Consider the following 25,867-nt stretch of genomic DNA (forward strand, 5'->3'; position numbering starts at 1 on the left):
AACATGACGGTCACTAGTAGGTAACTTTCTGTGTCATTGCCTTACTCCCAGTGAGGTGCTAGTAGATTTACCTACCCCCGCTTTTTGCATCACCACTGTAAATCTAATAGTGAAAAGGCAAATGATGTCTCAGTATCACTGTGAAAACATTTTTCCCTTGGACCACCTGAAAGGGTCTTGAGGAGCCTGAAGGCTTCAAGGTCCACACTTCAAAAAAAACACAGCCCTAGACTGATGGTGACCCATTATGGGTGGGGTCAGCTTCCCCCTAGATCACATGGGCTCTGCTGGGAGGGGTGGCTGTCTGCATGACCATCTTAGTCACCTCAAGGAGGGAAGGGGCAAAGGATTGCCAAGCATCTACTGCGTAAGTAGATAGCTGTAACCTCTGGGTAAGAAAGTGGGATTGGGTGCAGCATGAGGGAAATGTCCACATTTCATTCAATATTCAAAACATAGGATTGCTTACACTTTTTATAACAGGAATGCCTTCTTGTTTTATCTGTGCAAACAGCAAAATAAAAGCATGAATGGGAAGTGACCAAAGTTTTTAGTTTTTACAGAAATAGGATCATAGTGCATGTATCATCCAGCAACTTGCTTTGTCACCTAGTGTCCTGGAGATCTGTCCACGACTACGCATTTAGTGCTACTTATTCCTGTCCACCTGCTGCATACCATTTCACTTATCAGTACTGTGTATCCACAAAGCCATTCTGCTACTGATGTGCAGTTAGGTAGATGGACTCATTAAAAGGGTATCTGTCTGTATTAGGCTGTTCTTGCATTGCTATAAAGAAATACCTGAGAGTGGGTAATTTATAAAGAAAAGTGGTTTAATTGGCTCATGGTTTGGCTGGCTGTACAGGAAGCATAGTGCTGGCATCTGCTCAGCTTCTGCGGAAGCCTCAGGAAACTTACAATCATGGTGAAAGGAAAAGGGAGAGCAGGAGCAAGAGTGAGTGGGGAGGTGCTACATGGTTTTCAACCACCAGATCTCACAAGAATCACTCACTATCCTGAGGACAGTGCCAAGAGCGATGGTGATAACTATTCATGAGAAAACTGCCCCTGTGATCCAATCGCCTGGCACCAGGCCCCACCTCCAACACTGGGGGTTAAGACTGATAATGAGATTTGGGTGGGGACACAGATCCAAACCATATGGCTGTCCATTCTTAGAACATACTGTCAAACTTCCTTCCAAGAACACTGTACATGAGGGATTCATTTTTCTCTCCATACATGGTCACCACCAAAGGCTAAGCTACTATCATCCTCTCTAGCTGGGAGTCTAGCTATAGTCTCCAAACTGTTTAAAATATACTCTCCACAATGCCTGAACAACTTTTAAAAAGATCAAATATAAGCATGTCACTCCTCTCCTTAAAATCTCAGTAGCTTCCCTGTCCTTTGGGATAAATTCTAAAATCCTTATGTGTCTCCCAAGACCCTGCTGTCATCTGGTTCTTGCCTATCTTTCCAGACTCAATCCCTAGCATCCTTGTCTCCTTCCCTTACCCCAATTATTTCTGTAAAAACAATCTTCAAATGGAGGCATGCGTATCCCTGAGAATATGGACACGTGGTCATGAGGAGTTTCAAGGGATTCAGTTTTCAGATCCCAACTCTTCTAAAAGTGATCTGCCTGAGGACTCCTGCAGTCCAGGCCCACCTGGCATTTCATAATGGCTCCTCTCCCACCTGGCACATCCTAAATCTTACTACATTGTGCTGCCCTGCTGAGGTAGAAAGGTGTAATAAACCTTAGGACACCAACAGAGATAACTTATTTAAGAGATGCATTTCTTGTAACTTTTTTTTTTTTTTTGCCTACAATTCCTTATCAGATTTCGTGAAACACATTGATTAAACTGTGTATTGCTAATAATAGTAACAGTTCAATCCAGAAGAAAATTTGCTTCTTAGGACCCTAATGATACAGTCTGATCAATAAAAAACTTTGAAGGATAGAGCATATTCAATTACGATAGAATCCTGTGGTAGAAGTGAAATAAAAATATTTTCAGGGAGAAAAATAATCAATGCAAAATTTTCAACTGGTCAAAGGCTTAAGTATTTTTGAAATGAATGATGGGGTGGATAGTAAATCACTATGATATTTATAACTCACTGCATACATTTAAAAAATTTCTGTAATCACTTTATTTTCAAAACATCATTCATAACTCATCAGAACTTCGTAACTACTTAAATTTATAATTAAAAGCCTTTTTAAATTTATAATTAAAAGCCCCCCTCTCCCCACCTTTTTTTTTTCTTTGAGATGGACGCTTTCTCTTTTGCCTAGGCTGGATTGCAGTGACGCGATCATGGCTCATAGCAGCTTTGAACTCCTGGGCTCAAGCAATCCTCCCAACTCAGCCTCCTGAGTAGCTGGGGCTACAGGCATGCACAATCACACCCAGCTAATTAAAAAAATATATTTGTAGAGATGTAGGCCTCACTCTACAAATCGCTTAAGTGATCCTTCCTCCTTGGCATCCTGAAGTGCTGGAATTACAGGTATAGGCCACCATGCCCAGCTGATAAAAACATTTAAATATCAGTTTAAGAATGTGTGATGGGAATACACAGTATTCTTTCAAGGGGCATCTCAACAAATTTTAAAAAGAAAATTGTGGCCCACTCCAGTGCTATGCATGAGAATATGCTGTTTTCTCAGCTTCAGGCGTTCAAATGTGCCATTCTCCCATGGAAAGCCCACTAAGTCCCTCAAGCTTCACCTGAAATACCATTTCACTGAGAAGTCTTCCTTGTCTCCAGACTAAATTAGATTGCCTTGATATATGCTCCCATAGAACCATGTATGTCCCCTTTTCATCCCACAGGTAACTACTTTTTAAATGTTGTACAAGGAAGGCATAGACAGAATTCACCTTTCACTGTTCCACTGGTGCCCAGCAGGGTATGCAAAGGAGGAAGTCAGCTGTGCTCTGAAAGAAGCACCATTCCAGTAAAGGTGAGGAAAAGGTCATCAGACTGCAAGGGCTCAACAAAAGTACAAGGTAAGGAGGCAGAGGGTGTGGGCTGATTATCAACTAAGAGGTTTGCACGGAAAAAGGACAAAAAAAAAAAAACAACAACAGAAAAACAGGGCCAGGTAGTGGCAGAAAGAGAGGGTGGATCTGTGACTGTTCACAGGAAGAGAGGAGTGGGAGCAGGACAGAGAATAACTGATAGTCAGGAGCTGGGTTTGGAGATAAAGAGGGAACAAGAGAAAGTTAAGTTCTGTGTTTTCATGGCAAACATTGCACAAAAGTTTACAAGTTGGTGACTAACAGTAACCTGGGGTGATTCACAGTAACAAATTTACACATAAACACATCTTTACTGACTTTATACACAGCAATCCTAACGTGAACACAGAACCTGCTTTATCTTTTCGCACACTGTTCTAGTGTAGAGATGTCTGGTCTCAGTTAAAGAAAGCATAAGGAGCATTAGTTGTGCACACTGTCCACACCCGTGACTTTTTTCCACCAGTACTAAACCTAGTGCTTCTTACAGTACAGGGCAATGACAGCCACAGAAAGAGAGAAGCTCCTTCTACTGTGTAATGCTTCCTGCTGGCCTTCAAATACTTGTTACTTGAGAGATCTCCATTCACCTGGCTTTGTCCCCAAAGGTTACCATCTACCAATGATGTTGTTATTTGATGTTAATCATGTATAAAGAAAGTAGCTACCATCCTGGCCCTGATTAGAATTTCCCACTGAAATGCCGTCCTGCCTAAAGGTAGCACAGGCTTCCATTATGGTGGTGGTGGTGGTGGGGGGAATATATATATGGTAAAGCATTCGGCATTCTTTTAAAGTACAACTATCCTTGAAAAGGGTTACATATTAAACCATTTTTACTACAGCCAAAGGGGAGGAGAAAGATCCAAAAGCCCTGTGGATCTGCTTTAACATCAACAAAACAGTTATCCAGCCTTCCTAGCTTTTAGTGAAGGCTACAAAACTATGCTTTTTATGGATTACGCATGTGCACGCAACTACTTTAATTACTACAGAAAAAAACGAGGCTCCTTATTTAAAAAAAATCAGAAACAAGTCCAACAGACTCTGAGGAAATGAAGCAAGAGTGAATTCTGAAAAGGTCTAATAAACAGTATGGAAATATCCTTGTGCGGTTGTTCTTCAGCTATGCATAAACATGTAATTATCATCATTACTGTGATGGGGAAAAACACGGACCCTAATTCTGAAACACCCTGGTAGCGAGAGACGGGCAGGAGGGGCTGCTGCGCACTCAGAGGGGAGGCTGAGGAGGCGGCGTCCCCTTGCAAAGGACTGGCAGTGAGCAGATGGGGACACTCGAGCTGCCCCGCGACCTGGGCCGAGCTGCCTACAACCTGGGCCCAGGTGCCTGCAAGAATTAGACCTCCGATAACGCTGACACCCCCTTTCTCACTGCTCTAATTGTGTGCATCCCGGCGCCCAGGGGCTTGTGAGCAGCAGGTGCGCGTTCCAGGCAGCTCCAGCGACCCTTAAACCTGCCCGCGCGCACGTCCGGCCGGAGGGAGCAGAACAAGAGGCACCCGGACCCTCCTCCGGCCAGCACCCACCTTCACCCAGCTCCGTCAGTCACCACCATCTCCCTTCCCGCGTCCGCAGCCGGCCCAGCTGGGGAGCATGCGCAGTGGCCGGAGCCGGGTTGCCCGCGCGCCCAGCAGGTAGCTGTACTTCAACTGTCGGCCCAAACCAACCAATCAAGAGACGTGTTATTGCCGCCGAGGTGGAACTATGGCAACGGGCGACCAATCAGAAGGCGCGTTATTGCCGCGGAGCCCCCTGCCCCGGCAGGGGGATGTGGCGATGGGTGAGGGTCATGGGGTGTGAGCGTCCCTGAGCCATCGATCCGGGAGGGCCGCGGGTTCCCTTGCTTTGCCGCCGCGAGCGGCGCACGTAGACCCGCACTCGCCTACCCGGCCCCCGGCGGCGGCGCGGCCCATGCGGCTGGGGGCGGAGGCTGGGAGCGGGTGGCGGGCGCGGCGGCCCGGGCCCGGGCGGTGATTGGCCGCCTGCTGGCCGCGACTGAGGCCCGGGCGGCGGGCGGGGAGCGCAGGCGGAGCTCGCTGCCGCCGAGCTGAGAAGATGCTGCTGTCCCTGGTGCTCCACACGTACTCCATGCGCTACCTGCTGCCCAGCGTCGTGCTCCTGGGCACGGCGCCCACCTACGTGCTGGCCTGGGGGGTCTGGCGGCTGCTCTCCGCCTTCCTGCCCGCCCGCTTCTACCAAGCGCTGGACGACCGGCTCTACTGCGTCTACCAGAGCATGGTGCTCTTCTTCTTCGAGAATTACACCGGGGTCCAGGTGAGCCGCCTCCCGCTCCCGGGTCTCGGCGTCCACCCGAGCTCCCGAGGGCGCGGACCTCTCCGCTCCCCCACAGCTGGCGAGGGTCACCCGGCCGGCCCGGCGGACCCAGCACGGAGAGCACGTGCCGCCTCCCCGCCTTCCTCTCCGCCTGCTTCCTGCCGTTCTGCCGAGATCGCGCTCTAGGAAGCTGTGGCTGCTTCGTCCTGAGGCTACGAGTGGGACCCGCCGCCCCTTTCCCCGCCCCTCGCCTGGGTCTGATGCTGCTTAGCAAAGTGGGTGCAGATGCACGTTTTAAATAATAGGGCACGCGTTTAGCAGTTTCTGGCCTTTGGTCCAAAGAGGTGGTCATGTTGGAAGAGATCGGAGACGTCTACCCTCCGAAGTGCGCTTTTACAGTGACCTCTTGAAACAGAAGTACAATTCGGTCTTGTGTGCTTTCCCCTGGACAAGTGAAAGCTGGGCGAGGAAATGAATACATTTGTTACCGTAGAAGCCTAACTAGATACAATTCTTGCCAACTTTAACTGGGCTTGAATGTGTGGGTGATCTGTTGTCTGATTACTTTCTTTCTGTTACTGTTTCTCTGTAGAGATTGGATTCGTAGATTAAACTTGAGAAACAAACCATCTTTAACAGTAGGTATTTGAAGTGTTATTAAAAAAAAGGTGATTTTTTTCTTTTATTTCTCAGTTTGAAAGAACAGCTTTATTCTTGGTTATTCCTAATGTCCACCTAGTTCTCTTTTACTTTTCTTGGTAGGGTTAGGGTGGGATGGGGAAAATGGGACGGTATCATTTTGTCTTTTTAACTTTTTTTTTTTCCACCTACAGCAGCTGTTTTTACCCTGTGGTCAGTCAGCTACTATATTTAGTTTGCAGTTGCACTGCTGATCGACCCTTGATGGCCCCAGTTGGAAGTTGTTTGGGGGGAAGGAACTAGAAGAGGCCAGGGCCTCCATTTAAACCAGTGTCTGTAAGTGTCTCCTTGGAAAGAAAAAAAGATACTGTTCCAGATCATGGTTTCCTGGTAATTGACGTTTAAAATGAGCCTCATTTAAAAATTTCAATAATTCAGGCTAATTTTTTCCCTTTATATGGTAACTCCACCAAGTTTGTCTAAATGTATGATTTTTATCATGATTAAGTTTTTACTTCCACATCATGTGACAACTGGCCTGGGATGGGATATAAGCTCAGAACACAAAGTCATTCACCTCTTAAAAAAATAATTCTATCTGTGGCGGGTTATGTTATTTTTGTTCAAAGCGTACACAATATGATGCAGAATACACCATTGAAGGATTTTTTGGTTTGGCACGTTCTTATTTTTTTAAATGGCTGTAAAACCTAGCAGTGTTTCTGAAATTGCATACCTTACCTGATGTTCAGAGCTCCAATTTACTTCTTTATTTCCCAGCAAGTGATTTTGAAAACATTTAATCTAATCATTCCCCCCACCGTCTATTCAAATCAAAGGAACTGGCATCCAGCACTAATTTTCATGCATTTATGAAAGGATGCCTGAGGACCCTTAAGTATAATTCAAAATTTTGTTTAATGTGTGTTCCTTGATGAAGTTCTTTAGGAATCCTAGAACTAACTGATTGCCCACTGATCATCAAATGCAAGTTATGAACATTTAATAAAAATTTAAAACCAAGAGTTTCTTGTTCCTGCATTTTTATTTTTATTGTATGGAGGGGACAAATAATTATTTTCTGTTTAGTAACGGAGAGCAGGGTATTTTGAATTTATTAGGGTCTTTTTCTGGAATCTGGGTTTCCTGTGTACACAAAGCTACCTTTCAATATTTTTTATTGTTTCTGTTAAGATTAAATCAATAGAGGAATAAATAGCTATCTTCAAACATAAGACCCAAAGGAAAAAGATTTATAGTGATGTTCTGTCACCTTATTTTTTACCTATGACTTTGTACCATTAACTTTGTCACTGAGATGTTTTGATTAAAATTTTTAGCTTGCTTTTCTTGTTTTGTTAGGACACTCTTTTTTTCTTGAGTTGTTTTTATCAGCTTTCGTTTGCAAGGCTAGTGATGATTCTCTTGTTCTGTATAAAGTATTGTTGACTCATTTCTGAAGGGAGTTTTAGTAATTTAAGAGGTTATAAGTTTTTAAATAAAAGGTTTATTAATTTATATACATTAAAGAGGCATTTTAAAATAAATTTTTTTTAAATGACATTTTTACACCTTTCAACTCTAGGTTTAAAAAATAAGTGGTTCACAGTAGTTCTTGCAGAAGAATATTTTCTTTTACATAGAATTTTTAAGCTGAAGAGAAGTAGTAGTACGTCCATGAGATTTATGATCTGTGCTTGGCAGGTAAACCTGCTTCCAACAAATTTAGTTGGATTTTTCTTGGATTCTGGGTAAATACCTTTTTCTTCCCCAATTTCACTACTTTATTTTCATATGTATCTCTGAGATAGAGAAATATTTCAGTCAGTGCTGCTAAAATTGTTCCTTATAACTCGTTTATCCTTTTAGGTCTTTCCAGAATCTCTCATTGGTACTGAAACTCAAATGGGTACTTTCTTCACCATTTATTTCTTTAGAATAAGTAATAAGAATTTTATAAGCTCTTTTATATTTCACGTAATTCGAGACTCATTGAAAATCCAGTTAAGTCTCTCTACTGTGTTGAGAGGCATTCATTCAAGTACCTGGGTTACTTTCCTGTGCTGCCAAAACATATCACCTCAAACTAAGCGGCTTAATATAATAGAACTTAAGTTCTCGTGATTCTGGAGGCCAGCAGTTTGAAATCAAGGTGTAGGCTCAATTTTACTCCCTCTGGAGGCCTTAGGGGGAATCCGTTCTTGTGGGTTTCAACTTCTGGTGACTGGTGGCATTCCTTGGCTTGGGGCCCCATCACTTCAACCTCTGCCTTACAGTCCTTGCTGCCACCTCTTCTGTCTCACATCTCACTCTCCCTTTCTCTTAGAAGGATGCTTGTCATTGGGTTTAGAGCCCACCTGGATATTCCGGGATGATCTCTTCATCTCAAGATCCTTAATTATAACTGCAAAGAGCCTTTTTCCAAATAAGAAAACATTCACAGGTTCCAGGGCTTAGGATGTGGACACATTTTTTGAGGGGCTGCCCTTCAATCCACCACAATAATGAACTCCATAGTTCTGCCTATTCAGTATTTTGTAGTTATTTCGTAGTTTAACTTGCCTTATTTCTTTAGGTATTTACATATTAAAGCACTTTGGTCTCTGCTTTCTTTAACAGAGAACCTGGTTTTCTGTAATAAGTTTACTTACTTTCCCATAATCTTTTAGTTTCTTATTTACAGATTTACCTTCACATATCCCTTAAGTAGAACATTTGATTAACTGTTTTATTTTCGGAACAAATCTGTGTTCTGTATAATAACCAACTTATTCATATTTCGGTATTCTTTTAATTCTTAACTGATTCTGAAATTACCATCTTGTGATTATATATATATATATATATATATATATGGAAATAACTGAAATCTTGATAAATTAAAGGTGATATAACTTCTAAGACAATTAATTATGTATGATGTGGTGAATATACTGGTGTTTGGTTTGTATGCCACTTAAAAGCCCTATCTATAGGATAGGAAGTAACTTGAATGTGGAATGCTTAGAGACTCAGAATAAGAGGCCGTATGTATATCCTTGACCTGGAGTTTAAGGAAAACTTATGGGAAATTAAAAGGAAAGTTGGAGTACTGACAGAGGAGTGGGTAGGACTCATGAAAAAGGAATGAAGTTACCTTAAATTCTATCATCGTGAGTTAACGTGAAACTAGATTTATCTTAGTTTATAGCCTAGAATTCTATCCTAGGAATCTAGATATATCCTAAATGTTGAGATAGCTGCATAAACAATAACTGTAATCGTTATGATAAATAATGAAAAATCTTTTTAGCCTTTTTTTGAAGCTGATAAATGTTAATAGGATGTCTTCAAATGTCAGAATTCTTTTTTCTTTGCTTCTTTTTTAAAAAATTTCTTTTCCCCCATTCCTATGCAATACACTGAAAACTGATCATTGAAATTTGTAGGCCAAAAAATTAATCAACACGTAATAGATTGGGGTTTGGGTTTTTTTGAGTCAGGGTCTTCTTCTGTCACCCAGGCTCTGGTGCGGTGGCACCATCATGGCTTATTGCAGCCTTGAATGCCTGGGTTCAAGTGATCCTCCGGAGCAGCTGCTGTGCCATTATTTCTAGCTAATTTTTAAAAGTTTTTGTAGAAATGGGGTCTTTCTGTGTTGCCCAGGCTGGTCTTGAATTCCTGGCCTCAGGTGATCCTTCTGCCTTGGCCTCCCAAAGTGCTGGGATTACAGGTGTGAGCCACCATGCCTAGCCCCTAATAAATATTTTAATTACCGATTTATCTTGCTTAAATCAGTTGGTAACACTTGGAATTTACTTCAGAATATATTTTACATTAGTGGCTCTCACTGCTAATTCCCCCTTCTCCAAATGCTAATGTAATATAACAATAAAATGCACAGTTCTTAAGTTTATATAAAATAAACAGGTTTTCAGTTGACCTGCTTTAAGTGTAAAATAGTGTGAAAAACACAAGAAAGAAGATAAAGAATTTAAGATTTTGACATTTCTCTAATATGCCCTTAACTTCTCCAAGGATTCATACTTTTTTTTGTAAGACAGAATCTCACACTGTTGCCCAAACCAGAGGTGCAGTGGTGCAGTCTCCACTCACTGCAACCTCTGCCCCCGGGCTCAAGCGGTCCTCCCACCTCAGCCTCCTGAGTAGCTGGGACTACAGGTACACAGCACCATGCCCAGCTAATTTTTTTTTTGGTATTTTTTAGTGGGGGTAGAGACGAGATTTTGCCATATTGCCCAGTCTGGTTTTGAGCTCCTGGGCTCAAGTGATCCGTCTTTGATCCACCATGCTTAGCTGATTCATACTCTTAACTGAAACATTGTTCCAAGTTCCTCAGAAACAGTCAAGGCTTTTTATCTAGAGAACATTTATAACTGGATCTTTCTTTGTGTAGCACTGATTCATCAAACTAATCCTAAACTCCTAATGAGTTAAATTTATATTCTGAATCTTGCTGTAAAAGCAGCCATTCATTAGAATGAAACATGTTTACTTAGAATTGGAGAAGGGAGCTTATAAGTCATCTAGTCTACTCCCTTTTATGACACTTCTACATATTTTCTGCACTTCTGCCAAAATGTTGCCCAGCGTCGTCTCTGATACCTATAGTCCTAACAAGAATATGAATCGTACCTTGTATCCTTAATTTTACTCTTCTCTGCTTATTTGCCATTCATGTGAAGACCTTAAATAGATCTTAAATTGCTTCCTTCACTTTAGCTGAGAGTAATAGGACTGTGTAGGTTTGGGTGTGTTTCTGCATTTGCTTATTTAAGCAGGATAATAAAAACTTTTACTATAGGAAATTAAACATTTCCCAATCAAATACAATTCCAGTCTAACACAATTAAATTCTGGTTAGGGAACTGCTTAACTTACTAGACTTATAGGAAAATCCTAAAAAAATGTAACTAGAACTCTATTTTTACACTTTATAAATATAAACCTCTGTGAACAAACCAGTTATTTCAGGTTGCATTTGTGTATAGTTTTTTAATGCCTGATTTTTCTATTTTAGAATCACAGATGCAATTATACATTCAAACACTGCCACAATACTTTGAGAAAGTTAAAGTTTCCCCTACTCGTACACTGCGTACACCTTTCCTAGGTACGTGCCAGTTTGGTGTGTAACTTTAGATTTCTTCCAAGAGCTTTTGAGTAAGTGTTTGAATTGTGGGAAGGTTCTTTAGTTAAATGAACTTCTTAGAGATGAGTTTTTTAGTACAGTAGCACGAAATATACCTGCGTACCTATGGGGATACCTCTGTGCCATTGCGATGGAAGGCACGGGAAAACAGCACTCTGTATATACCTAGTTTACTTTCCCTCTTTTGTATATTTGTCTGATTTTGTGGAGCTGATGCTTCTCAAGTGGAATCAGAAGTTAATTTTTCCTTTACTATTTTCTCATTTTATTATGGTTTCTTAACTAGAGGTTGATGTTAGTAGTTGGACCATTCAATAGTAAGTAATGACTTTTCAGTAAGGGATCTCTAGAACCTAGATCCCTTAACTCCTGCAATATTCCCGTGTGCACATTGTTCCAGGTGCTGTCCTGGGTACCAAGGGATACAATGTTTGATAGACAATGTACCTGCCATTATGGAGGTCACATTCTAGTGTGGGAAGACAAACAATAACAAGAAAATGAAAATTTACTGTGCCATGCCAGGTTGTTTAGCCTGGTGGGTGAGAGGTAGGGGTTTGGAAAATCTTACTGAGCAAGTGACATTCGTGTGGAGCTCTGTAAAAGGGCCAGCTTGAAAGGTAATGTAGTCATCCAGGTGAGAAATGATGGTTAGGGGAGTGGAAAGAGTGGATGTTAAGATTGAAAAGAATTCCAAATCTATTTTAGTGGTAGCTGATAGGGCTTTGTGATTGAATGTGGAGGAAAAAGAAGAGGGTGGGTTAGTAACACACTCATTCACAGTTAGTGAGTGCTGCTGTGTGCAAGTATTGTTCTATTATGTAAATAATTCCATCATTACAAAGTAGGCACCATTCTTCCTCTTTTACAGACAAGGAAAAGGGAACACCCATGGTTCACATCTGTAGTAGCCTAGCCAGGAGTTTCAGGCACTCATTTTCTGAAGATGCTCTGCCTGGCAATGTGGTTATATTGGTTGAAATGAGACCCCTACTCTCAAGGTATTCATCTAGGAAAGACATGAACTGCCAATTACAATATAGGATAACACTGAAATTAGAGACGTGTTTATTAACTTTGCCATACAGAGGTAAAGTAACTCTTTAAAGTAACTCTTTGCTTGGGTTAGTGGAGAAGGCTATAAAAATTACTTGGAGTTTTTACTTTGAACATGCGTAATTAACATGGAATGTTTAGGGAAAAGAGGTTTTCAATTGATAACATAATAAACATGAGGAGTTTGAAGCATGGCATTCAAGGTTTTCTAAATTCTGCCCCGGTTAACTTTTCCATTCGTTGGTTTCATTCTAGTCTAGCTTTTCCTTCTGGGCCGCCCCTCCCCACATTAGACCGCTCCTCTCTGGAATTCCAACTCAAGCCCTTGCTTTTCTCCATCTGTCATGATGTTACCCCATCTCATTGTCAGGGTAACTTTTATGTAATATTAACATATATAATTCTGATATAACATTAGCGTATTTTAATGTATGGATCATCTCCTCTGCAACATTGTAACCTCTTGGAGATGGCAATAATGGGAAGAATGACTTGATTTTACTTTTTCTTTTAACAAAAATGGTGGAGTAGTCTGGGCACGGTGTGGCTCATGCCTGTAATCCCAGCATTTTGGGAGGCCAAGGAGGGTGGATCACTTGAGGTCAGGCATTCGAGACCAGTCTGGCCAACATTGTGAAACCCCATCTCTACCAGAAAAATACAAACACTTACTGGGCATGGTGGTGTGTGCCTGTAGTCCTAGCTACTCAGGAGGCTGAGGTGGGAGAATCACTTGAACATGGGAGGTGGAGGCTCCAGCTTGGGCGACAGAGTGAGACCCTGTCTCAAAAGAAAAAAAAGGTAAAAGGGCCAGGTGCGGAGGCTCACGCTGGTAATCCAAGCACTTTGGGAGGCTGAGGCAATGGATCACCTGAGGTCGGGAGTTCGAGATCAGCCTGACCAACATGGAGAAACCCCTTCTCTACTAAAAATACAAAATTAGCCGGGCGTGGTGGTGCCTGCCTGTAATCTCAGCTACTTGGGAGGCTGAGGCAGGAGAATCACTTGAACCCAGGAGACAGAGGTTGCGGTGAGCCAAGATGGCACCATTGCACTCCAGACTGGGCAACAAGAGCGAAATTCCATCTCAAAACAAACAAACAAACAAAACAAAACAGAGAGAAAAGGCAGAGTACTGTAGGGAATTCTAGTCTGTGTTTCTGTGGAAATTATATGAATCTCACTTTTAAGGGATGGAGATTTTTGAATGGCATAACTAGTTGATAAGTTTTGCTCTAACAGGGTACACAAGTCTAGTGAGTCCGATTCATTCTTTCCTTAAATAGATGAAGGAGGAAGAAACATGACTCCACCCTCAAGAGTAAGGCAGAATGAGCAAAGTCAGAGAAGTTAAAAAAGAATTCTCACGCAGCCAGCAGTGCAGAGAAACCTTGGTTTAGTTGTGAATCAAAACCAGTACTTTTTGAAATTTTTGAGCCTATGCAATTCTCCAACCTTTTATGTTGTTTCCTCTATTTCTCTGTAGGCACCAGAAATCAAAACCCCAAATAAGAAAGTGTTACTTGAAGATTTTAGAGTACTTATTTGTGTATAAGTGTAAGTAATATTTGGAAGATGACGTTACTGTGCTCCTCCAGCTTGGCATGAGAATTCCAGGGGCGGAAAGAAAGGAGGGTGATGGTACCTGGAAAGGAGAGTCGTGTTAAGTCCCAGCCACATATTAAGTGCTAACCACCTACTGTTAAAAGGTGTAATGTTCTAGACTGACAAAATACATAGTCTCTACCCTAAAGTAACACATAATTTAGCAGTGCAGAAAGATGTCACTTAAAAGAAAACTTGAATATATGCTGAGATAGTTCACAAATTAAAGAAATGAACAAAGAACTGAGGAAATAAAGGAGGAATACAACTGTGTCCAAATGAATACTTAACTGGGTGGGAGCTGTTGCATATGTAAGCAGGTGGTTCACCTAAAAGTTGGATGTAACGTAGTTAACGCCAGCTCTTGGTGCACTTACATATTGCATTGCTTCCGGGCTTAATTTGTGTTCATATAGGAATAAATTTTTTGTTGGTTTTTAATTTTATTTTACGGGTTCCTTGTAATTCCGTGGTTGATATTCAAAGTGAAAAAAATTACATAAGCTTCTAATATATAAGAAGTCTTCTCACTTGACATTTTTTATTTGGAATTTTTGCAGAGAGTAGTTTTGTCACAGTCAAAAGATTTTGGGATCTTGCAGTGAGAAACCTAGGTGTAATTCCTATTTCTCTGCCATTCCGTATGTCATCTGGAGTAAGTGTCAACTTCTCAGTCTCAAGATTCTCGTCCTTAAATGGAATACTTTTTGTCATGCTCTTTTGAAGACAAAATGAGATAATACGTGAAACTGCCTAGCTCAGTGAATGGTACATCATAGATACTCAGAAAAAACACACCCTCTAAAATAAGAACAGTACCAAAAGACAGGATGTAAAATAAGGGCAGTACCAAAAGACACATGCATGCTGAGTGTATGAGAAAGAACTTCGTGGCCTTCTTGGGTGGCACAGGCCATGGCAGTTCCACAGCATGACGTGGTTGCTGTGGGCGGTAGAGCAGACATGCCGCTGCCCGTCACTGCCTGGCTTTGATGCTTGCTTTCTTCAGCTGAGAGGACGCAGCTGTGATATGAAGGTCTTGTGTGTACAGCCGTGACCTCACATTTCCAATTTCCTGCTGGCAGAACCCACAGTCTACAACATACGAGCACCAGAGTTGACGTGAGACAGACAGCATACAGAGGCTTGTAACATCCTTCTGGAAAACACTGTGTAAGCTTTCAGTGTGAATAAACATGATCAGTGGCAAGTTCTGTTAGATGTAGTCTGCAAGCATCCTGATTTTACTGGGCAAGACTATGTTGATTTACAGGCGGCTGATGATTCCATGGATAGCCCACTACTAGTATTTTTACAAATTTAACAAGACATTCTTACTGGAAGATTGCCCTGTTCTTATGATACTGCTGCCCTTTTAGCTTCATTTGCTGTTCAGACTAAACTTGGAGACTATAGTCAGTCAGAGAACTTGCTAGGCCACCTCTCAGGTTATTCTTTCATTCCTGATCATCCTCAAAATTTTGAAAAAGAAATTGTAAAAATTACATCAGCAACATATAGGCTTATGTCCTTGAGAAGCAGCAGTTAATTACCTAAACACAGCAAGTACCTTAGAACTCTGTGGAGTTGAATTCCACTATGCAAGGGATCAAGTAACAATAAAATTATGATTGGAATGATGTCAAGAGGAATTCTGATTTATAACAGGCTACGAATGAGTACCTTTCCATGGTCGAAGATTGTAAAAATTTGTTTTAAGTGCAAACAGTTTTTTATTCAGCTTTGAAAATGACTTGCATAAATCTGGAGAAAGATTATCAGGATTTAATATGGTGAATTATATAGCATGTAAACATTTGTGGAAAGCAAGTTTAGAACATCACATATTCTTCCGTTTGGACAGACCACTTCCAACTAGAAAGAATTTTTTTGCACATTATTTTACATTAGGTTCAAAATTCCTAATGCGTGGTGGGAGAACTGAAGTTCAATTAGTTCAGTATGGCAAAGAAAAGGCAAATAAAGACAGACTACTTGCAGGATCCTCAAGTAAGCCATTGACGTGGAAATTAATAGTTTGGGAAGTAGTAAGCAGGAATTCAATATCTGATGAAAAGATTAGAAACATAAAGCCTTCCATCACAATTCCCACCCGGAACAGGAATTCCTACTCATCAAAATTCTGCATTCATACAAGAGGGAACCTGATTATGACCATCTTCTGTTGGTCATTTGGTAGATTATGTGGTTCACACTTCCAAATATTTGCAAATCAGAGATCACCATTATCAGCACAAGCTAATAGCATCATTCTGGAATCATCACTATTACAGGACACCCCTGGAGATGGGTAGCCTCCAGCTTTACCACCCAAACAAGCTAAGAAAAACTGTTGGATCCGAATTCATTATTTACATTTTCAACAAGATCTGGAAGATCATATTAATGAAACGTTGATGTTCTATCTTCTCTTAAAAAATCTGCTCCTAATGGTGGTATTCTACATGATAATCGTGTTCTAATCCGAGTGAACCTGATGAAAATGGAAGGTTTGGAGTCAATGCAAAGGGGGATATGATCAGAAGATGTCTGTGATCGTGTCCTGAGAAGCACCAGGAACACCTTTGACCTCAGTGACTCTTGATTGAAGAGAAGACCAAGTTGTATTGATCAGTGGTAGGGACTTTACAGAACACACCCATGATTGGGTTGTCCTGCTTTTTAAAGCCAACTGTGAGAGACATTCTGGGGAACTCATGCTTCTAGTTCTACCTATGCTGCATATGACGTAGTGGAAGAAGTGCTAGAAAATGAGACAGATTTCCATTACATTCTGGAGAAAGCCCCACTAGATAGTGTCCACCAGGATGACCATGTGCTGTGGGAGTCAGTGATCCAGCTAACCGAGGGCTTATCGCTGGAACATTCTGGACACAATTTGATCAACTTATCAAAAAAAAACTTGGAATGACAATGTCTGATGCCAGATTACCTTAGAACCTTTCCAAAAGTAGATAGAGATAGTTTTCCTTATGATGTTACATGGGTTATTTTAAAGGTAATGAAAACTACATCAGTGTAATTCCAGCATCATAAGTCAGAACAGTGCTTGTCAAGGGGCGTTACCAGACACTTGAACAGATTTTTGGCAGATGACTTGGGAACAAGGCTCCTCCATGTTTGTAATGTTGAGCACACAAGTTGAATGTGGCAGAGTTAAATGACCCCAATATTGGCCAGAACCCACAGGAAGTTCATCCTATGGATGCTACCAAGCCTTCTGCCACTGAGAAGAAGGAAGCACTGTCTTTATCTTCAGGAAGATCACACTGCTGTTTAACCAAGAGAAAAATTAGACAGTCATCAATCACGCAGATCCAGTACAGAGGTTGGCCTGACCATGGAGACCCTGATGATTCAGTGACTTTCTGGATTTTGTTTTTCATGTGCAAAATAAGAGGGCTAGCAAGGAAAAACCCCTTGTTGTTTCTTGCAGTGCTGGAGTTGGAAGAACCAGCGTTCTTATTACTATGGAAACAGCCATGTGTCTCATTGATCTCATTGAATGCAGTCAGCTAGTTTATTCACTGGACATGGTAAGAACAATGAGAGAGCAGTGAGCCGTGATGGTCGAAACACCTAGTCATTACAGTTTTGCGTGTGAAGTACTATTTTGAAAGCTTATGAAGAAGGCTTTGCTGAAGAAAGCAAAAGGAAAAAAAGAACTTTGTCATCTGTTAGGTTCCATTTATTGCATGATAATTGCGTTTGTATTGATTATTGGGCAAGTAGCTGTTTGCTATTTTGATCTTATTTCAGAAGGGCATAATAATTTTACTATTCAATGAAACGTTTTAAACGGGGTAGAAAAAGACTAGTTTTTGTATGCTTTACAGCAGAAATCTTATAATGATTAACTGGTAATATATTTCGTTGGCATAAAAATACATTTAAAAGTTCAAGTAATTATAAACATTGTAAATTGTATATGTAATCATATGCAAATTGAAATTCTTTATGGCTGTACTTCTGTGTAATCAAAGACTGGGGAGAGATAGACTAGCTAGCTATTTCTCTTACCCATTAATCACTTAACACAGTTTTGAATAAAAAGTTCCATTTCATGGGATAAGAATAATGACAGGTTAACCTATTTTAGTTGGTTACTATGTTCTAGGTGTTGTATGAAGTAGTTTACATAGTTTCACTGATTTCACTACAATCCTAGGAGGAGTAGTTACTATTATTACACTCATTTTACAGGCAAAGAAATAGGTTTGGAGGGGTTGGGTGTTTTGCCCAAGTTCTCATCGTAAAATGACAGATGAGGATTCAAATTCAAGTCTTAATTGAAGTCCATTACTTTAGAACCTACCTCTTAGTGGCTCTTATGTTACAGTGTAAGGGAGAGCAGACTGTTCCTTTACCCTTGTAGGGTAGCTAGGGCTTGTGAATTAAGAGACTGATTAACAGGAGAAGAGGCATACACATTTTATTGACGTTAGTATTTTTACATGCACAGGGAAGGAGGGTTTTATTTTTATTTTTGTCTTTATTTTAAAGAGACAGGGGTCTTGCTGTGTTGCCAGGGCTGGACTCAAACTCCTGAAGCCAAGCAATTCTTCTGCTTGAGATTCCTGAGTAGCAGAGACTATAGGTGTGCTCCTCTGTGCTTGGCTAAAGAAGGGGTTTGTATGTGATTTTTAACAAAGGCTGATAAATTGTGAAGAAGTGACTAGTCAAAGGAGAAGAGGATTTCAGCTCCCAGGGGTGGTAAATTGTGGGAAGATGACTAGGAAATGTATAGTAATAAGGTTTGCTATGCAGGTTTATTTTGCCAGTTTCTGGTCTCATAATAAGGGACAGGGAAACACCTTTACAGATGGAAATTCATATCACCTTTCCACAGGGAAATTTATGTCCTGCCTTAGGCAGTTAGGGGAAGGGCAGAGAATTCTTCCTGTATCTGCTGTGTCTCAGGTGCCTTCAGCTCAAAATAATCCTTATGCCAAAGTAGCATATTTGGGTGTGGCATATTCTCTGATCTCTTTCAACAGCATCATCTATACTTAACAACAGCGAAAGTTTTTTTTAAAAATCATGTTTCAAGATTTGCATGTGGAAGACAAATGGACATGATTGAGATAAATGAAGAGTATATATTTTTTAACAAAGAATGCTGTATATTTATGTCTCTGTGACATTGTGTTTTGGAGGCTAAGGTGTTAAGCATGTGATTACTTTAGATGCCATATGACTACCTGTTTTTAAGATTAAAAAAGAATCAATCGGCAGTTTATATGACATGGGAGCAAGTTAAAAACAACACAGATGTGATGAAGGCGAGGTGAAACTGGTCCGTGTCTAATTCAGGCCTTCTCCTGAAAGCCAGTGTGTGCAAGATAAATAAGTTTGTTTGACGAAAGCAGAATAACTAGTTTGTCCCTTGTGATGAAGATAGTTATTCAGAAATCATTTTTATTGGCTACCTCTGAATTAATAAATGAAAAGAGAAATTATTTTTTTCTGTAGGGGATGTCTGATGAGTTCTTAAAAAGTGGATGAACCTGAAATTATCATGAACAAGCAATTATAATGAACTTAAAATTACTTAAAGAGTTATGAAAAACAAAAAGAAAAGCCGTATGTTTTCTTGTGCCTTATTTTGAAGTGACAAATTATTTGCAGGGTACATTTGTAGAAGGAACTAATGTGATTTAAAAAATGAATACTAGATTTACAGAATGATGCCTTTAAAAAGTCACTGGTGCACTTTAATTATTTTATTTATGTTTATTCCGAAACTACCTTTATTTTGAAAATGAGATTTAGCTTTACCTACTGGTGACAAAAGTGTAAATAATTCAGTAAACATCTGTTAAAAACCAGCTTGGTGCTAGGCTCTTGGGGTAGAAAACTGATCAGGCCATTGAGGAGCTCATAGTCCCTAAGGGGCTGGGGACTTGTCATTAGGTGTGCAGTGTGTTCTGGATGCTCCTGAAGGAGTGTGGGCAGGTGTGCACCACCATGCCTGGCTAATCTTGTTATAATTATGTAGAGACAGGGTCTGGCTGTGCTGCCCATGCTGGGTTTGAACTTCTGGGCTTAAGAGATCTTCCCACCCTGCCCCTACCGACCCCGCCCGCCCACTCCACCTCAGCCTCCCCAAAGCACTGGGATTGCAGGCATGGGCCACTATGCCTGGGCTGTGCAAAACTTTTAAATCAGTGCATACTCAATGGTCTTGATGCAATTCTGGCTTGTTGGTAAGAGAATGGGGATTTACTCACAAGCCAGGATGTCACTTTTAACTCTGAACAGATCAAGCTATTGGTTTTACTCATTTATGTCATCGATAAACTTTATGAATAAAAACTCATTGTGCAAATATTTAAGCATACTACATACATAGCACTGTGCATTTTCTAAGGAAAGTAATGGAAACCTTTGTCACATCCCTGGCTTCCAGAACTTTATGTTATCTAAGTGCATTTGTCTGCAAAGTTGTTGGGTTAATTGCCCCTTTCTTTCTTCTCTTTTTAAGATATTAATAAATAGTGTCAAGACCAAAAGATAATCCTTATGGACAAGATAGATCTAAAAAGCCTTAGCTAATTTATAATCTTGCATAATCCATGATGACAAGATGCAGAAACAAAAATGCCCAGAATAAAAACTTAGCAGCATTAGCAGCCGTTTCCTTTTAAGTCTTTACAAGTATACTCCCAGTTTCTTGAAAAATTTATTGTAAAATATGTAAGACACACAAAACAGCAGAAGGACTAATACAGGTACATCGAACACCTGTGTGCCTACCGCCCAGTTTAAAAATAAACTGGAATGATGTTTCTCTCATACTTACAGAATAAAGTTTTAATCTTTAGCGTGGAATTCAAAAGACTTCTGCCATTCCAGTTCAGAGCCACCCTTCTGGTCTTCTTGCTCCTCAGCCGCGACACTGCCCATGTACCCAACAGGCCTCCAGGGTTACTGCTTCCATTCGAATGTTCTTATTCTCATGAACATTTTCCTTCATCTCATCTGCCAGAATCCTACCTAATAATACTCCTGCTCTGCAGTTTACAGTTCTTTAAAATTAAAAAAGGTTGTGTACCCTTTAGTTTCCTGAAAAAAGAAAAAACAAATTTAAAACATTAAAAAGGTACCATATTTTCATAGTATTTGCGTTATGTCTCATTACAGTTCCTGTGGACATGTCTGTCTCTTTTACTAGATTGATTGTGGGCTCTTTGAAGGAAGATATATCTTATGAACAGTGTTTTATATATTGTTAGCAATCAATAAATGCTTGCTATATTTTTCTCATGAGGATATTGATTATTCTATTTTAATTTATTACCGTTAACGTGTACTATACGTAACTGCTTTGTGTACCTGAGCTATTTATGATCTCTGAGGCTCCTGTGAGAAATCTAATTTTTGTTAATCATGGATGGAAATATTCACAACATCATTCATCAGTTTCTTCACATTGTCTTCCTTTGTATATTACAGATGTTTTAAAATATCAAAGTAATGTTTTTTTGTTTTATCTTTTAGATATTGCTATATGGAGATTTGCCAAAAAATAAAGAAAATATAATATATTTAGCAAATCATCAAAGCACAGGTTTGTATTTCATTTGCATGAAACCTAGGTTTTTCTACAGATGGCACATGGGCATTCAAAATACCGTTCTTATATTTAAATGAAGTGGGTTTTTTAAAACATCAATTTTCTGTGCAGATATTACACCTGTTCTTGTATTTTTGTGATTTTACTTTTTGGAAAGTCAGAAACTTGAAAGCTGTGAATTTTCCTAAACTTACCTTCTCCCTCTGTTGGATGTAAGTAAGCTATCTTCTTACTTGCTTGCTTTGTTTTTCCTTTGTGTAGCTCTTTAAATAGTGTATTCATTCTTTTTGTAAGTGATGTTTCTAGAAGTAGCATTGGTGGGTCGAAGTGTGTATACATTTTACATTTTTGATTGCTAAGCTGCAGAAAAGCTGTATTGGTATGTAAGTACTCATTTCCTTACTATGCTAGTCATTTCTAATGTCTGCTCTTCCTGTCCTTCTTCAAATGGGTTTGGTTTAATTCTAGTTGCTACTGTTCCATCAGAGGAATCGCAGAGAACTGGTCTTCAAAATAGTGCAGTATATACTTTAGGTTAAGATACTTCTAAAAACCTCTGTATTTTGAGGTAATTCTAGAGTCCCAAGAATTTGCAAAAAGAGTACATTGTCAGCAGTATTTTTCCCAATGGTGACATCTTAATATAACTGTAGCACAGTAGCAGAATCAGGAAATTGTCATTGGGTAAGGTACTTTTTAATTCTCCAAATAATTCAGCCCTCCAAAAAAATCCCACTTCTTATGTTTTCAAACCTGTAGCTACTTTTGATGCATACTTCCTAAATTCCATTTTTATTACTTTAAAAAATATAATACCTAGAAGCTCAAAGCTGGAAACAGCCTGATCAATATAGTACTCTTAAGCTAAAAACTACCTGATCAATATAGTACTCTTAAGGGAAATCACTTATGCCTGTGGCTTTTTTAAAATTTTCTTCCTGTCAGCTGTCTCTTCATGATTTTGTGGTTTTTATTACTGCTTATACCATAGATGAGGTATAGAAAGTAAAAGAAGTTAAAATGCGTTTTTCTCAATTTAGTGAATTAATGATTACGTTCAGATTTGTAGGACAAGGGTTGAAGCTACAAGGGGTTGGTAGGAATTTTGATGTATCTGAGTATTTTCCCCAACTTTATTACATGACTGGTTCACACTATTTTATCTGATTACATTTCACTCTTGGCAAAAATAGCAAAACAGTCAACCAATGGTCAATGCTGCTGAGAACTCTGGCCTGTGCATTATTGGCTGTTTTACTTCTAATACCATTCTGCTTTTCCTGTCCTGCTGCTGATGGATGTTTCTTCCAGGTTTTAAATATCAAATAAAAGGGATCTGTGGGCCCAGTACAGGGAATGGCTCTTGATAGATATGATTTTCCTGCATTTCCTTTATTTTGATCCAGTGTTAATTTCATGTAGAGTTGTCTGTTTAACAGGATTCTCTTAAAATTCCTTCTTCAGTTTCCCTGCCAGCTTTTCTTTGTCCAGGTTTCAGTATGAACTCCACTCGATTAATAGAGCTCTCTAGTAGTGACTCGTGGAGTGAGTTCTCTGAACATTTCTGGAAGTGTTGCTGATAGTGATAATATTGATAACTACTACTGTTAATTTGTGTGCTTACTACATGTTGGCTTTTATATATATTCCTTCAGATTAAGGACTTCTAGAAAACATCTATGAAAAAACAGATTAAAAAAAACAATTCTGCATGTATTTGGGACTAGAAGGTACTATAGGAAGGATAAGCTTCATACTCAGACCATACTGACCTGAATTTCATTTATCAGTTTAGAGAACCACTTCCCCTTCCCTTCACCGTAGCTCCGAGTGCCTGTGACTTTGTATCACCGCTCTGGCACCACATCCTCATCCCAGCAGGATTTGGGAAGGCTGCTTTTTGAAAGCCTTTTAAAATTCTGTAAGTTGAGAAAATACTAGGGGAGTGATTTTAAATTTCTTTAGAATTACAGGCTTTAGTCAGTATATGACAGAGCCTTTTCCTAGAAAAATGTGCATATAAAAATTTGCATGTAGTTTTAGGGTTTCAGAGACCCCTAAACCCTATCCATAGACGTGGTTCATGGTCCGAATGTGTTTAGGTGCCCTTCTGAAACACTTTTGAGATGTTAGGTATCACAACAGAGTGTCTCTGAAAATGTGATTAGCGGAAAGAACATTTCAAAGACTGTTGTTCTGCTTAGACTTTCTAGTTTGTCTTCTGCCAGGCTTGCCAGAATAAATGAGTTTCCTGGCCTGATACTCAAAAGAATTGACATTTAAATTAGTCTCTCTCTTCCCTTGTTTTCGCTTGACACGTCCTTGTCTCTACATTCTGTCTCTGTCTCTGTTAGGTTATTTCTCTCTGGAGTCAGCAGGATATAGTGTCTGTTATTTCTTCCCCTTATCCTTCAACGATCTACTTTTGACAACACTTTGCCTTTTTTTTTTTGAGATGGAGTTTCACTCTTGTTGCCCAGGCTGGGTGCAATGGTGCAATCTCAGCTTACTGCAACCTTTGCCTCCCGGGTTCAAGCCATTTTCCTGCCTCAGCCTCCCGAGTAGCTGGGATTACAGACATGCACCACCACGCCTGGCTAATTTTGTATTTTCAGTAGAGATGGGGTTTCACCATGTTGGTCAGGCTGGTCTTGAACTCCTGACCTCAGTTGATCTGCCTGCCTCGGCCTCCCAAAGTGCAGGGATTACAGGCGTGAGCCACTGTGCCCCGCCTACTATTTGCCTTTTTAATCTCATGAAATGTTCTCTTTTATTGGCTTAAGTGTCAATTTTCTTGTTGAACAGCATGCGTGGTGAGTAGAATGTTATAAAAAGGGATGGACTTTGGAGTTAGAGAGACCCAGGTTCCTGTTCGGCATTGCAGAAATGCTGTTCTGCAATAGGCTGTGTGTCAGTGGGCAAATTACTTATCTCTCAGAGCCTTATTGGTAAGGTGTGAGTGATAGCTCCTTTCAGGCACTTTACAGAGGCTATCTCCTAATCCTGGTAGCGTACCTGGCTCATAGATGGCATTTAAAAATGGTTGTGATGACAGTCATAGCTCACCATTAGCATAGCGCTGGATCCATGGTAGGGAAGCGCTGCACATGCAGTATCTCTTGGCCTACACAGGGCCCTTATGAATTAGGAACTGCTGTTTCATGAGGATAGGGATGAAGAAATTAGACTTGCTGCCCCTCACTGCCTTCTACTCCTCTCCTCCAAGTTAATGGGAACAATGACTCTGCTTTGGCTTGATTGCCATGGAAGATTCTCACATAGCCAAATTTATTGCTATCTTAGTTAAATTATGCCAGAACACAAAATATAAATAGTTATTGTCAAAGTAATATAATCTCAGCTGTAAGTGAGATAGTCAGAAACTGTAATCTGGTGTCCTATCTGAAACGTAGCTGAGAATAAACAAGAAATAAAGAGAATTCAGTAGCAAATATTGGTGACACAAAGCTTGTATATTTTGACTAGTTAAGCTAGTTCTTAAATGTTTCCACTAAAATATTCAAGTTTAAGGGCATAGCCCAGGGCAGCTTATTATGAACATGATGTATTTTGGAAATCTTACACTTTCTCTTAAAAGTTCTTGGAAGGGGCATCTGAGGCCATAATATAACCATAAAACCATTTGTTTTAAAATAAAACCCATTTTTAAAATTCTTCCAAATTAAAAAAAAATTATTGCAGGAAAAAATGCTAAACCTGGTTTTTAACTTTGTACGCCAACTGTATTTCCAAGATGTGCTTTAGCCTGGGAACCATACAGAAGCATACAGAATTAGTTCTCAGAATTTATTGTCTGCTTTCTTTTGCATTTGGTACAGGTATAACAGGGTCGATTATATGGTTTCTAAGACATGACTAGAAAGAAATATGTTTATCAGTTATTATTTCTTCCATCTAAATTAGAAGGGGCTAGGGAGAGGGCTTCAACAGGAATTTATATACTTTAGAGAAAAGTGATCATTGATAGCCCAATAGTATAGATATCTCAACCCAATAACACAGGTTGTGTCTGTCTCTGGGATCATACACTGTAGGGGAGAATCTTTGCAAGCAACATTCTACTTATAGGGAGCCATAACAAAAGTTTCATATGTATAATAATTATAAGTCTTAAGTCATCAAGAAAAAGTTAACTTGTGAATGATAATCCCTGAGTAAAGAGAGAGATGTATAATAATTGATAAGACATTTTTCTGGGTTAATTTTTAGTATTAAAATGCCTAAATCTTCTTTGGGATATTCTGACTAGTATGGTGCATTGTCTAACAGATTTCACTTAGCCGAGAGCTAATCATCCTGTAATCTGGGGAAAACTGTCCTCTTTGGCTAAAACTTTATTGCAATTCCTCTAAATCCTCAGCGTTTATTTTCTACAGACTTTTTTTTTTTTTAACATTTCCTTCCTCTGACTCACTCCTTTTGTTCTCATTTTCATGGCCTGAGAACATGGGTGATGAT

The 25,867-nt window shown here is 39.9% G+C and overlaps 1 protein-coding gene and 1 long non-coding RNA gene across 2 annotated transcripts in view; one reads left to right on the forward strand and one right to left on the reverse strand.

Annotated features, from left to right (window-relative positions):
* Nucleotides 1-4,697, reverse strand: part of LOC129395841 (uncharacterized) — a 76,323-nt gene extending 71,626 nt beyond the window's left edge. Inside the window, exon 1 of the long non-coding RNA XR_010112894.1 lies at nucleotides 4,592-4,697. This is a non-coding gene — a long non-coding RNA (uncharacterized LOC129395841). The remainder of the gene's footprint in view (nucleotides 1-4,591) is intronic.
* A 147-nt stretch (nucleotides 4,698-4,844) lies between these two features.
* The window catches only part of AGPAT5 (1-acylglycerol-3-phosphate O-acyltransferase 5), a 50,924-nt gene continuing 29,901 nt past the window's right edge, over nucleotides 4,845-25,867 (forward strand). Inside the window, exons 1-2 of the mRNA XM_003805349.5 lie at nucleotides 4,845-5,339; nucleotides 21,313-21,382. Of these exons, the coding sequence (XP_003805397.2) occupies nucleotides 5,121-5,339; nucleotides 21,313-21,382 (289 nt within the window). The 5' untranslated portion in view covers nucleotides 4,845-5,120. The remainder of the gene's footprint in view (nucleotides 5,340-21,312; nucleotides 21,383-25,867) is intronic.

This window comes from Pan paniscus, chromosome 7 (assembly GCF_029289425.2).
Source record: "Pan paniscus chromosome 7, NHGRI_mPanPan1-v2.0_pri, whole genome shotgun sequence".
Classification (NCBI taxonomy): domain Eukaryota; kingdom Metazoa; phylum Chordata; class Mammalia; order Primates; family Hominidae; genus Pan; species Pan paniscus.